Here is a 14,364-nt window from a genome sequence, read left to right on the forward strand (position 1 = left end):
AGCATGGTACTTTATTAGAAAGATGCCTGCTTGTGCATACAATGTTTTATCTTATCAGATTTCTGTTCAAGATATTGGATTAATCTGTATGTGATATAATAAGTTTTGAACGGTTCTCAATCTGGAAACTGGTGGATCACATTAGAACTAGTCGTGAAATAAGAGGAAGGGAATTCAGATAGATAAACCAGTGTTACTGGCATGTTGGAGATGTAGTTTTGATGTCTTTTGTCTGTGAGAGAATACTAGCAAGTATAGGACCACATTTCTTTATACAACATTTGGCAGTCATGTTTTGAGATGTCTTTAAGCAAAAAAAGCATACATCTAGCATTGTCTTATCTTACTGTTATGAGAGCCAGAGGGCACAATCTAAATAAGGACCCAGCTATGAGGAGTAGTGGAGGAACAGCAAAAGAAAATAATCCCACTTCTGAAAAGCTGCAGTCCTGCACTGGACTTTTAAATTCCTCATTTACATTATAGAGGAAGACATAATGAAGCTGGAGATGGAGCAGGAAGGAATAAGGAATTGCAGAAGGGCAGGGTCCACTATTAAAAAGGTGAAGTTCAGTATTAGCTTACTACTTGAAAATGTCATTGACTTCCAGAAAAGATTTGTGTGAGTAAACCTGCAAGTTCATTGGTTTCCAAGACTATCTTATCTTCGTGCTTCTATTTCTGTTCTGTCACATGATTTTTCATTGTAGTATGAATACAACTACAGGGCACCTGGAATCTGTATGCAGGCTGTATTTCAGTATGTTTCCTGCTATAAAGTTCTACCTATGTTTTAGAGATACCATTTTTTGTCTAGACTAAGCAAGCAAAATCAGGAATAGAGCAAATGTTAGGAAAACAGATTTCCAGGATAATTGCATATACTTAAAATACCTGTTAAATAACTTCCTAGAAAATATTTTTTAATGTGTTATACTTAAAAATATCAGGACTAATTGGTATGTGAATACTGAGTAAAGATGACACTAGAATATTTTTGAGTATAATTCTAAATGAAAGCCACTACCTAGAAACACCGTAGGATGTCTTCACTGAATTCTTGCTTCAGAAACCTTTCAAACGGTGTGCTTAGACAGAAAGCTTCAGCCATTCTCATCTATTTACTCTGCTACAGAAAGCTTGAACTGTCATTCTTGAGTTTGTATGCATGTCTAACTGTAATTGCACATCACATGCCTACAAATGTTTTTCCCTGGCTACTTTCAGTGTCTTCTGTGTACAAATGAAAAGTTACACTCTCCTTCAATTGTAGAAGTTAGATTTAAATATAGCTTGTTTTAATTATAAACTTTTTTTTTTTTTTTTTCTATTGCATTCTTATGTGCTAAAAATTCTGCTGGAAATTCTTACAGTCATAACCCGCAGATAAAGTCTCCAATCCCCATATAAATAGCAGCATGTAATGCAATCCAGGAAAAGAACAGTCTCTCTCTCTCTCTTTTTTTTTTTTTTTTTTTATTTCACCAGAAAAAAAAAAAAGTTCATAATAATAATAATAATAAAAAGATCAGTATAAATCTTTCATTTACCTCTTTTCCCTTCATAAATGTACTCCTGGAAGGTAACTTATGACTGCACTATATCCTGAAGTTCTCACATTTAAGTGTCAAAAGTCCTGGATTAGTCCTCAAGAGGCTGTGACTTACTCTCTTCAGGTTTAGAAACTTCATCTCAGCTACAAAAGGCCCTTGTTATAAAGTGTCTGGGTAAACTCGAAGGGACAAAAGAGGTGAGGAGAAGTAGGCCATAAGTAAGGGGAACACATTTATTTAACTATCCCACTAACAAAGACAGAGCCTATCTCATCACAACACAAAAGTTTTTGGTATTCAGAGCTGAAGGAAAGGATGACCCGGGGAAAAAAGTCATCATCAGTGCTTTATTCTTTCCAGATTTCCTTGGCATATCAGGAATGGCAAAAATACAGATCTAAAAATACAAACATAAACCATGCTTAATCCCATTAGACATAAAAAAAAATCTAGTTCTGTGATGGTGTGCTCATGTATTGTACCATCTTTTTGCTTTGTTGAAGTGTGATTTTATAATTATCTAAATCCCCAAATATTTCTGTGTCACCAAGCTGTTCTCAGATCCAGTGATTCCAGTGATTATGTGAGTTCTTCTGTCTGGCCCATTAAAGTGCCTAGGACTCATTCCCAGAGCTGAGATTATCAGTCAGCATCAGCCTGTAAATCAAGAAGGTATAAAACATATTGAAGGGATGGTGCCTTCACCAGAGCCTGTTTTTTTAGAGCGAGGGAAAGTGAGGGATTTAAGAACATAGAGATTCTGAGGAAAGCACAAGAATCCCCAAGGAAAAGTAGAGGCCGCAGATGCTCTTGAGACATAACTACACATTTGAAACCAATATAAAATGTAGGTTCCCAGGAAGTTCAACATACTTCAATATATTTAATTGTTATAAACTCCCTTCCAGAGCTTTTGACTCTATATTGGTTTCTAATTTAAATCCAATAAATTAAAGATTAAAGGGCACAGCCTCTTATTTCCTTTTTTTTTTTTAATTATTTCTTTTTAACTCTTTTGTTTTTCTTTGACTTTTTTTTTTCTTTTTTCCCCCTTTTCCCTTATTCTTTCTTCTTCTTTTTTTTTTTCTTTTTCTTTTTTTTTCTTTTTCATTTTTTCTTTTTTCTTTTTTCTTGTCTCTCAAAGCTAAAATGGTTTATGCAGTTGGAATAGTAAGATGTGATATATGGCTAAATATTTAGCAATTTCTGAGACAGCAGGTGCTTGGCAAAGTATCTGTCACTCTATCTGTCAAAACTTGCTTGGAGAGTGTCTTGCCACCAGTGATAGCTGGTTGTGGAATGAACAGCAGTCAGTGGTGTTGTGGATAAAGAGGTCTTACAGATTACTGCATATCATTTGATCTGTCACCATTTGCAAACCCCACAAATTCATGTTTATAATTTTATATTTACCTGACTGTCCAAATCCAGACTGGCCTTTCTAATTTGTTATGCACTGATCTGAATGGAGCCTGTGATATCCTTAACCTTTTTTCACTGAAAATATATACATATAAAACGGGTTATAAATATTTTCTTCAGTGCAGCTCTTAAATGTGTATATGGTGAGAACTGGACTCTTTGTGATGCTAACACAGACTTCCTGGATGTGTTCTACATACACAGCCTGTAGGGGCTCACCTCAAGGTTCTTGTATTGTACCTTGTGGGCAACATCAAGAAGTGAGTCTCTGAAGTGTGCAGCTGGGGGCTGCCTCTGACAACTGAAGCCAGAGGTTTTATTTTTCTGTCTTTGTTCAGCTGAATCATGGAGCTTGTCCTTTCTCCCAGCTGTGAAGTCTTATTTCCTATGACCTTTCCAGGTCCAGTGCAAGGGATGTGGCAATGCAATGCAGAATAACATGGAGAGCATAACAATCCCTGCTACCCTGAGCTCTGGCCAGCATTTAGCCCATTGACTATGCAAATCAGATGACTTGTGCTGGAGATGAAAATAAGACTGCTGTGGAAAGACAAAGAGCCTCTCTCCATCTTAGGGAGGATGATGAAGTCGTAAGCATACCCAGGGGAGATGAGATTATTTCTATATGTTAAGGATGGTGCTTGGCTCAGGCCTGAGCTTTGTATCTTCCTTCAGATCATGCAAATCAACTCTCGAAAGCATAATACCAGACATGACAGTTGTAGAGAAACACATTTGTGACTGGTTTCTAATCTTGGTATTAAAGAATAATTTTACTGTAAAACATAAACAACCTTGGATCAGATGGAGACTGTCCAAGAGACCTATGTGCTTAATTTATATCACTCTTTGAAGCTACTACAAGAGGAGCAGGATATAAATCTATGTTTATTAAGGTAGTATCTCTCTGTGTACTACACTTCCACAGACCTGAGGCAGTGTGTTACTATGAACATTGACAAGTAATTTCAGTGAAGCACAAAAAAAATCTTGGTTGTAAAAACTGCCTGAAGGACATTTGATTGTACCCAACCCAAACTTACTTAATGCATATTCACATCCATAACTCGAGAAGTAGGAACCTCTTTATCTTAAGGAGTAACTTATCTCTTCATGACTGGGATGGATCCAGCCACTTTAGAAAGGGAAGTATTGATATTTTGTCTTTATTTCCTGTAATTGCCAAAGATAAAGTCTTGTTTCAGTGTTAGTAACAAATGTTATAGGTATTTCTGCACAACTGTCCTGTACTGTGCTTGATAAGCCTAAATTACTGGCAACAGCAGACAAAGCAAATAGATCTGTAAAGACCTGAACAAAACAGAGGACCTAATTTATTTATTTATTTATTTATTTATTTATTTATTTATTTATTTATTTATTTATTTATTTAAGGCTAGGTGTCTGTTTCAGCTATACAAATGCATGTGCTTTAACTAATGTAGAATTTTTCTTTGGAATGGATATAAAGGTGCATCTGTACCACTGTATGCCTATTCTTGAGGGGAAGCCTGTGTGTATAGTACTAGCAAGGCTAGGTGTTGCCAAAAATGCAGTACAGACTATGGAAATATGGAAATAGTTACCATGTTCTATCCAAATCTAGTGTAGGATTTTCATCATACCTTTTAATAGAACCCTCTACAGTAGCTAAGAAAGGTGGCAGGAGAGGGGATACAGTAGGTGTTTCTAAGTACTGCTATTGGCTCTACAGCTGTATTTAAAACCTATGTCCTGACTAGAGTAAGCACAGATCTGTGGCTTTCCCTGTGGAAGCTACTGCTGAGGATGGGCTATGCCCAGATGACCTTGTTGCACTTTAGCATTCAGATCCTGGGCTAATGGGAATCAAGCCTCACTTCTGGAAACTTGCATGCTGCTGAAACTAGTGGGGACTAGCAACCACATCTCTTTCCTCGGTCATACCTTTCTGACAACATAAAACTCTGCCTACCTCACACATTATTATCTGATCTTCTTTAGATGACTATTTTGTATTTGGGTCTTGATGTTCCTTAGAAGTAAACTGTGGCCACAATAACTGATTTCAGGGCTTAAATCAAAGCTAGACCTGATTCTTTTCCAAAGGGAGTTACATAAGCAAGAAACTCAGGCCACGTTTCATTACATAAATTTTTGTTTTCCACCCCAAGCTCTGCTCTTAAACTTGCCTGAATCATAGCAACTCTCAGCCAGTCCTGCTGTATGGAAAGCAAAGTGGACTGAGTTTGCCATGATACTAAGCTTTCTTTAAAGCATCTGTTTTATTATTAATATACTTTTAATAGCATCTCTCCTATTGTTTTACAGACTGACTACAACTTAAGTTAATGCTCAGACATTAGAAGCTTGCCTTTTAAATTTTTAACAAGAATAAAAATGTACACAGAACATGGACTTTGTTGAACACTCTGGACCTTATGTGAAAACAAGCTAATACTGTTTCACACTTTGGTTTAAATATTTTATTGGATGTCACAGATGCTTCTGATTTATATTTTTTTTGCAACAACTATTCCCTAAGTGTTCTACATGCCAGGTGAATGACCTTACAGAGGTTTCTAATAAAAAGATCAACTTTTAATGCAAGTGAAAGATAGTGGGAAAATAAAAGGTTGAAATGAATTCATTTGCAGTTAAGTACACACAGACGCATACACATAAACAAAGCAAGCAACCAACCAACCTACCAAACAAACAAACAAAACACTAGAGGGACATAGAAGGAAGAAAAATAAAGGAAAGTAAAGTCACCTCTGTAGCTTGAAATTCTATCTGTCATTGTTTCCTGTAGAAAACGAATGAACTAGTGGAGTAAAAACTGTCCAAAAAATCTGGTTGGATACTCAGTTTTTGGGAATCTCTAGGCTTTCTTGACTGGACTCATCACTGGGCTGTGACTGAAATGTAGAAGTGGAAAGGAGGTTATCTTGTAGTGTGATTTAGACGTTTGGATGTTCTATATTGTGTTAGAGTTGTGCAGTTGAAGAAAAAAACACCTGCTCTTCTCTTTAAAATATGACCGCATACTTGATATTCATCATTTTCTTTTTCTCTATTTCAACATTATTTGTTAAAACCCATAACTGAAAAGAATTTGGCTTGGCAGAACAGTAACTTGGAGTTACTCAAGTGACTACAGAGTCAAAATCCATTTTTGAAAATTTAAATCTCTTAAAACATTCTACATGCCAGGTGTACATTACGGTTTATGAAAACTCCTTGTGTTTATTTTCTTTCAAATTACTAATGATTTTCTGGAACTTTTAATAAAATCTTAAGCAACTTCTCTTTAACTCCTTTGAGCAAGTGTAGAAACCTAGACCTTAAAGTATTTGATATCATGTTGGAAATTTCTGGTCCTGCCCTCCTTCCTTTTAGTTCATTCTCCTAGTCCTGAACCGGTGGCGCAGAATTACGGAGTACCTCAGGATATAGAGAGGACTAACAGCAGCTGCTGAACAAGAGATGGCTCAAGCCTATCTCTTCTTTTATGGTGCAGCCCTGAAGGGATGCACCAAATTACATGGGTGTGAGTCTGATGTTCCCAATCAATCCATAATACAGAAGTACCAGTTATCCTTTACTACCCCATTAAAAAAAAAAAAAAAAGTTAATTTGTGCACTTACAAACTCATCCCATAATTATAGATACAAGGCTACATCAGACCTTACATGTTAAAGTAAGTATTGACTAGAGAAAGACAGTGAGCTAAATGTTCTGCATTTTGGCAATCAATTTTTTCTCTGCATGTACATAAAGTAGATCCAGGAAACTGAAACAAGTAAGCTAGTGATTTAATGAGCTGCTCTAGTAAATGTATCCCCTGAAAACAACCAAAGAAATACACTTATTCCCTTCAGAAATTAGAATATGTATCCCAATCAGAACATAGGATGACTATGTTCTGATAGTGCAGAGAAATAGTGCTTTTGGCCATTGCAGTGAAATACTAACACAAGATAGATTACTTTTCTTTCTTTTTCTTTCTTTCTTTCTTTCTTTCTTTCTTTCTTTCTTTCTTTCTTTCTTTCTTTCTTTCTTTCTTTCTTTCTTTCTTTCTTTCTTTTCTTTCTTTCTCTCTCTCTCTCTCTTTCTCTCTTTCTCTCTTTCCCTCTCTTTCCCTCTCTTTCCCTCTCTCTTTCTCTCTTTTTCTCTTTCTCTCTCTTTCTTTTGTTCTTTTGTTATTTCTTTTTCCTTCCTTCCTTCCTTCCTTCCTTCCTTCCTTCCTTCCTTCCTTCCTTCCTTCCTTCCTTCCTTCCTTCCTTCCTTCCTTCCTTCCTTCCTTCCTTCCTTCCTTCCTTCCTTCCTTCCTTCCTTCCTTCCTTCCTTCCTTCCTTCCTTCCTTCCTTCCTTCCTTCCTTCCTTCCTTCCCCAGTGAGCAGTGTTCAGAGATGAATAATTGTTTTACACTGATGATGAATCAAGCTGGAAGAAGAGCTTCTGAGCTGGGACTTGAAGCAGCTTCCAAGGTTGAGTCATAGTCACCAGAATGTCCGTTCTCCACATCTTCTGGGAATCAGAGTCAAAAAAGCTTTGTCACCGACATCATCCCTTCTGGGAAGACCTGCTTTAAAAGGAGAAATAACAGAAATCAGGGGATGATCAACCAACAGTAGTACAGACACTTAAAAAGTAACTGAGTGTGAGCTGTGGACACTTTGCTGAGAAGAGACAGTATTATTCACCCATTTGCTATCATTGTTAAACAAAATGCCTAGAAATACAGAAGAAAAAAATCAATAGAAGCACATCAGTTATGCTCATCTTTATCTTGGAAAATGAATATACATATCATATTACTGAAGAGTGGTGATGTGAGAGGAGTGCAAGGACTTTAGGGGGCATACAGAAGCTTTCCTATTTATGATGAGGGAGTTGTGGTCACTGCTAACCCTTAGTATAGACTGTAGCAGTCTGGTGCGATTCACCTCTTGCCACTAAATACCCGTGTGATTTTTTGTTTGTTAGTATGATATTTTTTTTCCCTGAAGAATGAGTAATTATATGTATTGTATGTGTTTTTTTTTTTTTTTTTGGGGGGGGGGGGAGGAGGTGTTTTTATTTTTTTTCCTTGTTTGTTTTTACACTATGGTAGGAATCCCAATAGCTTTCTTGCACTTTCTCTTAACGATGAGAGCTTGTATCTGTGCCAAACAATTTGTGATATCATTTGTAAGACTGGATGCTGTCCAGAATGTGCTACACTAATGCCTCATCTCAAGAATGCCAGCAGTACAGTGACTTCCTTTTAATTAATTATGATGTCAGCTTTGTACAGGAGGCCAACTCCCTGCCTGTGAGCCAAGCCTTCAGGTTTCTGATCCAGGAAGGGCAATCACACCATGCACAAGCTAGCAATATTTGGTATAGTTATAAAAATTTCCATGACTTTGCTCTCTCAAGATAGAAATCTGATCAACACTTGCGGGAACTTGTATTTCTTGTTACAAGGTCTGGACTCCATAAGATGATGGTGCACACAAAGAATGTCAAAGTGTCATCAGAAAACCCATTCTGTTGAATGAGATTTGAATTGCCCCAAAGAATTTCAAAGCATTTGCAGTGGAATGGGATTCAGAGAGGGAGAAGATGTTTAACAGAGCATTCAGAAATGGTGTTAATTTCTTAGACTTTAGGTGTGCCCTGTGGGAGGGATTAAAAAAAAAAAAAAAAAAAAAAAAAGTGTATCTGTCTCCTTGAAATTACTAAGAGAATCTCACTGTCTTCAGTAAATTTTGTATCTGATCCTGGGTATATAAAGTTCAATTCTGATCCTGTAAAAGTAGGTGAAAATTTTCTTGTCACTTTCAACACAGTCAGATTTTCCATTATAAAGAGTTATTAAGAATATTTATTCCTTGTTTTTGCAAACCGCACCTCTCTTTCATCTACTGGGAAGAACTATGGTAAGTGTTTCTGTGGGAAAATAAAAGGTTTAATTTAATTCACGGTACAAAATGATGTTTTTATAAAATAATTATAATTATAATTTTATAAAAATAATATAAAATAATAATTTATAAAATAATTTATTAAAATAATAAGTAAATATTAAAGAAAAGAAAAACAAAACACACTTCAGGTTACAGTGACCCAGCTGTTTCTGACTTTCTCTGAACTCGGCTGCACTGCCTTGGGAAGTGATCTAGCATCATGTTTTGGTGTGTCAATAATCTCTGAATTTACGAATAGGGACCTCTGGATCTCTGCGCACACCTGGGGAATGCTTATTATCTTGGTGACACTTTCTGACAGAAACAATCACATGGAGCCCACCGGTGTTGCTTTTGTCACCCAGTGTTTGGTGTCACAACTGAATGTTATGAACATGAGCTCTCAGGAGTGTCTGGAGTTCAGTGTCTTAGGTTATTGCCTTGCATTACTAGGGATAAATTCCACAGCATCTCTTCAGCCTCACAGAAAATATAATTAAATGGCTAACACTTCTGCATGTTTTTCTGGTACCCATGTCTCATTAAGATCCTAGAACTCCCCTCTGGTACAAGGCAGCACACACCCAGGATCTTTCAGATGATGAATGATTTACAAAGTCTAGAATTACTCCAAGGCATCCATTTTATACTCACACCTATCTTTGCCTACAGTTCTGTAAATGGCATATAGCCAACATCTTCTTTCAGAAATCCTGCAACAAAACCTGTTCCTATTTTCAGATAAGACTTCTGTCCAGAAAGTGCCTTCATTTTGAGACTGAAGTAAAAAGTCTTTGGCCAAGATCATGCCTTCCTGCAGAATGTCCCTCAATTACGTTGTATGTTTTTATTTTTATTTTTTAATTTTTATTTTTATTTTTTTTCCCATTTGCATGCTATGAAAATTATTTTTCAAAACCATGTGTTTTTCAAAACCTAAAGGGGGCCTACATGTATATGAAAGCTGGGAGGATTGTTTAACAGAGGGTATAGTGACAGGACTAGGGATAATGGTTTCAAACTGAAAGAGGGTAGATTTAGATAAGACATAAGAAAGTTCTTTACTCAGAGGGTGGTGTTGCCCAGAGAAGCTGTGGATGCTCCATCCCTGGAGATGCTCAAGGCCAGGCTGGATGGGGCTTTGGGCAGTGTGGGCTGGTGGGAGGTGTCCCTGCCCATGGCAGGAGGTTGGAATTGGGTGAGCTTTAACTTCCTTCCAACCCAAACCATCTGTGACTCTGATTCTGTAATATTTTCTGGTGCTCAGTTTCAGTAAAAGAAGATGTTTTTAATGAACAAAACCGTTGCCTTGAGATGAGCTGGATTCGAACCTCTCTTCATTTAGCTCTCATTGCTTCTGCTTGGTTTTAGAGGAGTTAGCATTGCACGAAAGTAGGATAATTCATTGCCGAGTCAGGCCTTTTGTCTCACTATATCTTTTGTGATGAGCAGAGTTTTTAGCACCATTATTGTCAGACAAAGAGATACTGACACTGTCGATAAAGACAGCTTTGAAGGCTCAGCACACCCTGACTTACACCAGTGCCCCAGGCCCCTATTAAGAACCTTCCAGTGTTAACCTTTTGCTTACAGCTGGCACACTGCTCTTGTTGTTCGCATAGTTTTCATTTAAGCTGGAGTAAAATGCTGCTGTATTGAAGCAATTACTTTGCATTTCTCAACGTTGTCACACTGTACAGTCAAAATGCATGCAAAACCTCAAAAGAATCCCCTACTTTGTACTGAGATTCAGCTTAAAGGTCAAATGCTGAATTACGTGCCAGCAACAGCCTACTGGGCAACTTTCCAGTCAAATACATTTTCTTTCAGTTTCTGAAGTCTAGCAGAGCCAATGTATACCACAAAAGTAAAAAGACAATGTACACCACAGAAGTAGAAAGCTACTGGATGCTCTGGGATGTAAGATTTTGTCTTCTATGAAGGGAAGACAGTCAAGAAATGACACAGGAAACAAAGTAGACTTTATGGAGATATTTATTTTTCTGTGATTTTCCCCCCCTACTACTGCAGAGAGAAAGGAAATTTTTAATTGCAGGAAAAGTTCTGATAGTTTCCATTTGGCAAAATGGAAAACATATCAGCTGTTGATTGGATGCAAATCTGTATGTATGTAACCATGGAAATGATGTGAAAAATAAGTGGTAAGCACAGGTTTGAAAATTAGGATATTGCGTATTATGAATTTGGGCAGCAATAGGGTTGGAGCATTAGGATGTCAGTGGAAGTCCAATTCCTATGGCAGTTTCTAGTGTTTTATTTAATGTGATTTAAATATACCAAATATTGGTGTCTCAAACTTTTTTTTTTTTCCTCCTTGAAGACTGCTCCTTGTCTTAACAATTATCACTGAGGTAAAAGGTCTTTTTGCTTTTCCCTGTCCATGCCAACTGAATGCTCTCTAGTAGTACACTTGAGCCAGCTCTGTGTTCCAATCTCTTTGCAATTCCTCAGAGATGCTTTTGATTTTATAAAGTCCCCTTATGTTGGGACTCAATTAGGAGGCATTTCCAAGGTTTTTGTTTGTTTGTTTTTGTTTGTTTGTTGGTTGGTTTGTTTTTCCCCAAAATCATCCTTACCCAACATTTGCTGTGTACTCCTGAGTAGCAATTGAACAGCCTCCTCAGTGCAACTGAGTTGCCTGTGTAGATACTGCTTAGGATTTGCATATATGACTGTGTTAATGCACACAGTGAAACCATATCTTAGGAAGAGGAAGAACTTCCGTGCATTTAATAACAACCAGTTTTTACATTGTTGCACAAATTTTTAAACAAGACCTTGGTTGTCTTTATGTGCCTCTGTGAATTCTTAGGAATCAACCCATATATTCAAGAACAGGATGTTAATTCAAAAGCAAGAACAGTCAAAACACATTTTCATGGATGCTGCTTTGTTCACAGAAGCATGTGATTTTTATTTTGTCAGCTTTAAAGTGTTTGCATTCTCGTGCTTATGGTTTGCATTTCTAGGTCACCAGAAATAACATACTTAGTGTTAGTAAATTGATCTTAGACAATTTTTACAAATGACTAGCTGGACCAGTGGCTTCTGGGGTAGTGCTGCCAGACTAATTCTCTCAATGTGATAAATATATATTATATATAGGCTTAGAATATAAAGGTTTATATATTTGTGAAAAATAGTATGTTGGAGTTATAATATTAAATGAAAATGGGTTATGTATTTATCATAAAATAGTCTATTAATAATTGAATAAAACACTCATTTTATTATTGCATCAAGTATACATCATCTGTGTTATTGCTGTTTACATTTAGTCCTCATTTATCTTACCTTAAGAATTAAATACAAATTTTAGAAATCCAAGTTCAACTAAGGAATAAAAGTTAAAGAACTTCTTTTAACATGTGGTCAACAAAACAAAACAGATCAAAACAAGAAAACAAACAAAAAACAACCATAGAGCTTAACTTAAACACATTGCCGTATTAATTATCATATTCATCTGCTTTTCAAAATGGTGTCTCTCTTTTTTTTTTTATTCCCACATGTGTCTGAGTCTATGTTGGCCTGCCAAATCAAATGAGCTCCTGAAGCAGCATGTCCAGATCTGAGCTTTAAAGATAATGACCTGACAAGATCTTTTGGCATTCAGTTGTATCATATGTGTTTATCGTGGTTCCGCTCGAGTGGGCAGCCGAGCTCCACCACAGCCGCTCTCTCACTCCCCCTCCTCAAGGAGGAATGGGGAGAAAATATGTGAAAAGGGCTCAAAGGTTGAGATAAGGACTAGACAATCACTCAGTAATTATTATAACGGGCAAAACAGACTCGGCATAAGGAGATAGTAAGATTTATTGTTTATTACTAACAAGCGAGAGAAGTGAGAAACAAAGGAAAGAAACCACAAGCACCTTCCTCCCCATCCACCCTCTTCCACCTCCTCCCCCCGAGTGGCGCAGGGGAACAGGGGAATGGGGGTTATGGTCAGTCTACAGCACTTCTTCTCTGCCGCTCCTTCTTGGTCACTCTCGTCCCCTGTGCTGTGGGGTCCCTCCCACGGGATGCAGTCCTTGATGAACTGATCCGGCGTGGGCTTCCCACAGGCAGCAGCTCTTCCAGAACTGCTCCAGATATGGGTCCGTACCATGGGGTCCATCCCTCAGGAGAAAACTGCTCCAACCTGGCTCCCCCACGGGCAGCAGCTCCTGCCAGGTCACCTGCTCCTGCGTGGGCTCCTCTCCAGGGGCTACAGGTCCGGCCCGGAATCTGCTCTGGCAGAGGTCTTCCACAGGCGGCAGCCTCCGTCGGTGCAGGGCCACCTGCTCCACCGTGGTCTCCTCCACGGGCTGCAGCGTGGAACCCTGCTCCACCGTAGTACTCCATGGGCTGCAGGGGGACATCCTGCTTCACCATGGTCCTCACCACAGGCCGCAGGGGACTTCTGCTCCGGCACCTGGAGCACCTCTCCCCCTCCTTCTTCACTGACCTTGGCACCTGCAAGGCTGTTCCTCACTCCTCTCACTCTCCCAGCTGCTGTGTGGCGCAGCGTTTTTTTCCCTGTCTTAAATATGCTCTCACAGAGGTGCAAAACAACATCGCTTATTGGCTCAGCTCTGGTAAGCAGTGGGGCCCTTCCCAAACATGGGGCAGCTTCTAGATCTTTCTCACAGCAACCACCCCTATGGTCCCCTGCTACCAAAACCTTGCCACGTGAACTCACTACAGTGTTGTGTAAACATAGCCTCAGATTTTTGTTAATTTTCTCGCTATATAAAAAGTTACACTGAAGCTGTAGTGAACTTTCACTTACACAGATTTATCAAACCACAGTAATTACCACCCATGTACTTCAGTCCTTTGACTCCCACTCTGTGGTCAATTAATAAATTGACAATCTGTTAGGCTATTTCACACTGGAATTGAGTAAGGATGACAAGGAGAGGGCCCTACATCAGTGGTTTCATTTCAAAGTACACTTAAATACCATCAAATCCACAATCAATGGCAAGACACATACATGTTTAACAAAGCTTTTAACCTTTTAACCATCAGGCCATCTTCATTTCAGGAAATATTGCTCCTGGTTCAAACAGCAAAGAAAGGGATTGTGTACATTGTGCCGGCTCTTATGACTGGAATCTTTGAAAGAGTAAATCCCTGGGAAACTCTTCAACTACCACATCCTAACTCTAGTTAAAAAGAATGCGAGTACTACAGTGCAAGGTCCATCCTATGAAACAAATACAGACAAGATGCACTCTGATAAATTGTGATGGGATGAAAGACTAAACTGTGTTTCAGTGACTCTTCTTGAGCCTCCCTAGAAGAGATAATGTGGATATATGTGCAACATGAAGTAGAAAGTCAAACCTATTTCCTTTAAAAGGGCTGGAAAAAAGTACATCTCTTTTTGACCATAAGCACCATAGCCTCTAGTCCTAGTCATGCAAATAGCAGCAGTGAGGCC

At 38.2% G+C, this 14,364-nt stretch overlaps 1 protein-coding gene across 3 annotated transcripts in view; it reads right to left on the reverse strand.

Annotated features, from left to right (window-relative positions):
* Positions 1–13,443, reverse strand: part of SLC28A3 (solute carrier family 28 member 3) — a 122,227-nt gene extending 108,784 nt beyond the window's left edge. For 2 of the 3 annotated variants that reach the window (XM_068667341.1, XM_068667340.1), the window contains exon 1: positions 13,115–13,443. In XM_068667341.1, the coding sequence (XP_068523442.1) occupies positions 13,115–13,297 (183 nt within the window). In that variant the 5' untranslated portion in view covers positions 13,298–13,443. The remainder of the gene's footprint in view (positions 1–13,114) is intronic. The other variant, XM_068667339.1, reaches the window with a different exon arrangement.
* Positions 13,444–14,364: the final 921 nt, after the last annotated feature.

The sequence above is a fragment of the Anas acuta genome, chromosome Z (genome assembly GCF_963932015.1).
Source record: "Anas acuta chromosome Z, bAnaAcu1.1, whole genome shotgun sequence".
Lineage (NCBI taxonomy): Eukaryota > Metazoa > Chordata > Aves > Anseriformes > Anatidae > Anas > Anas acuta.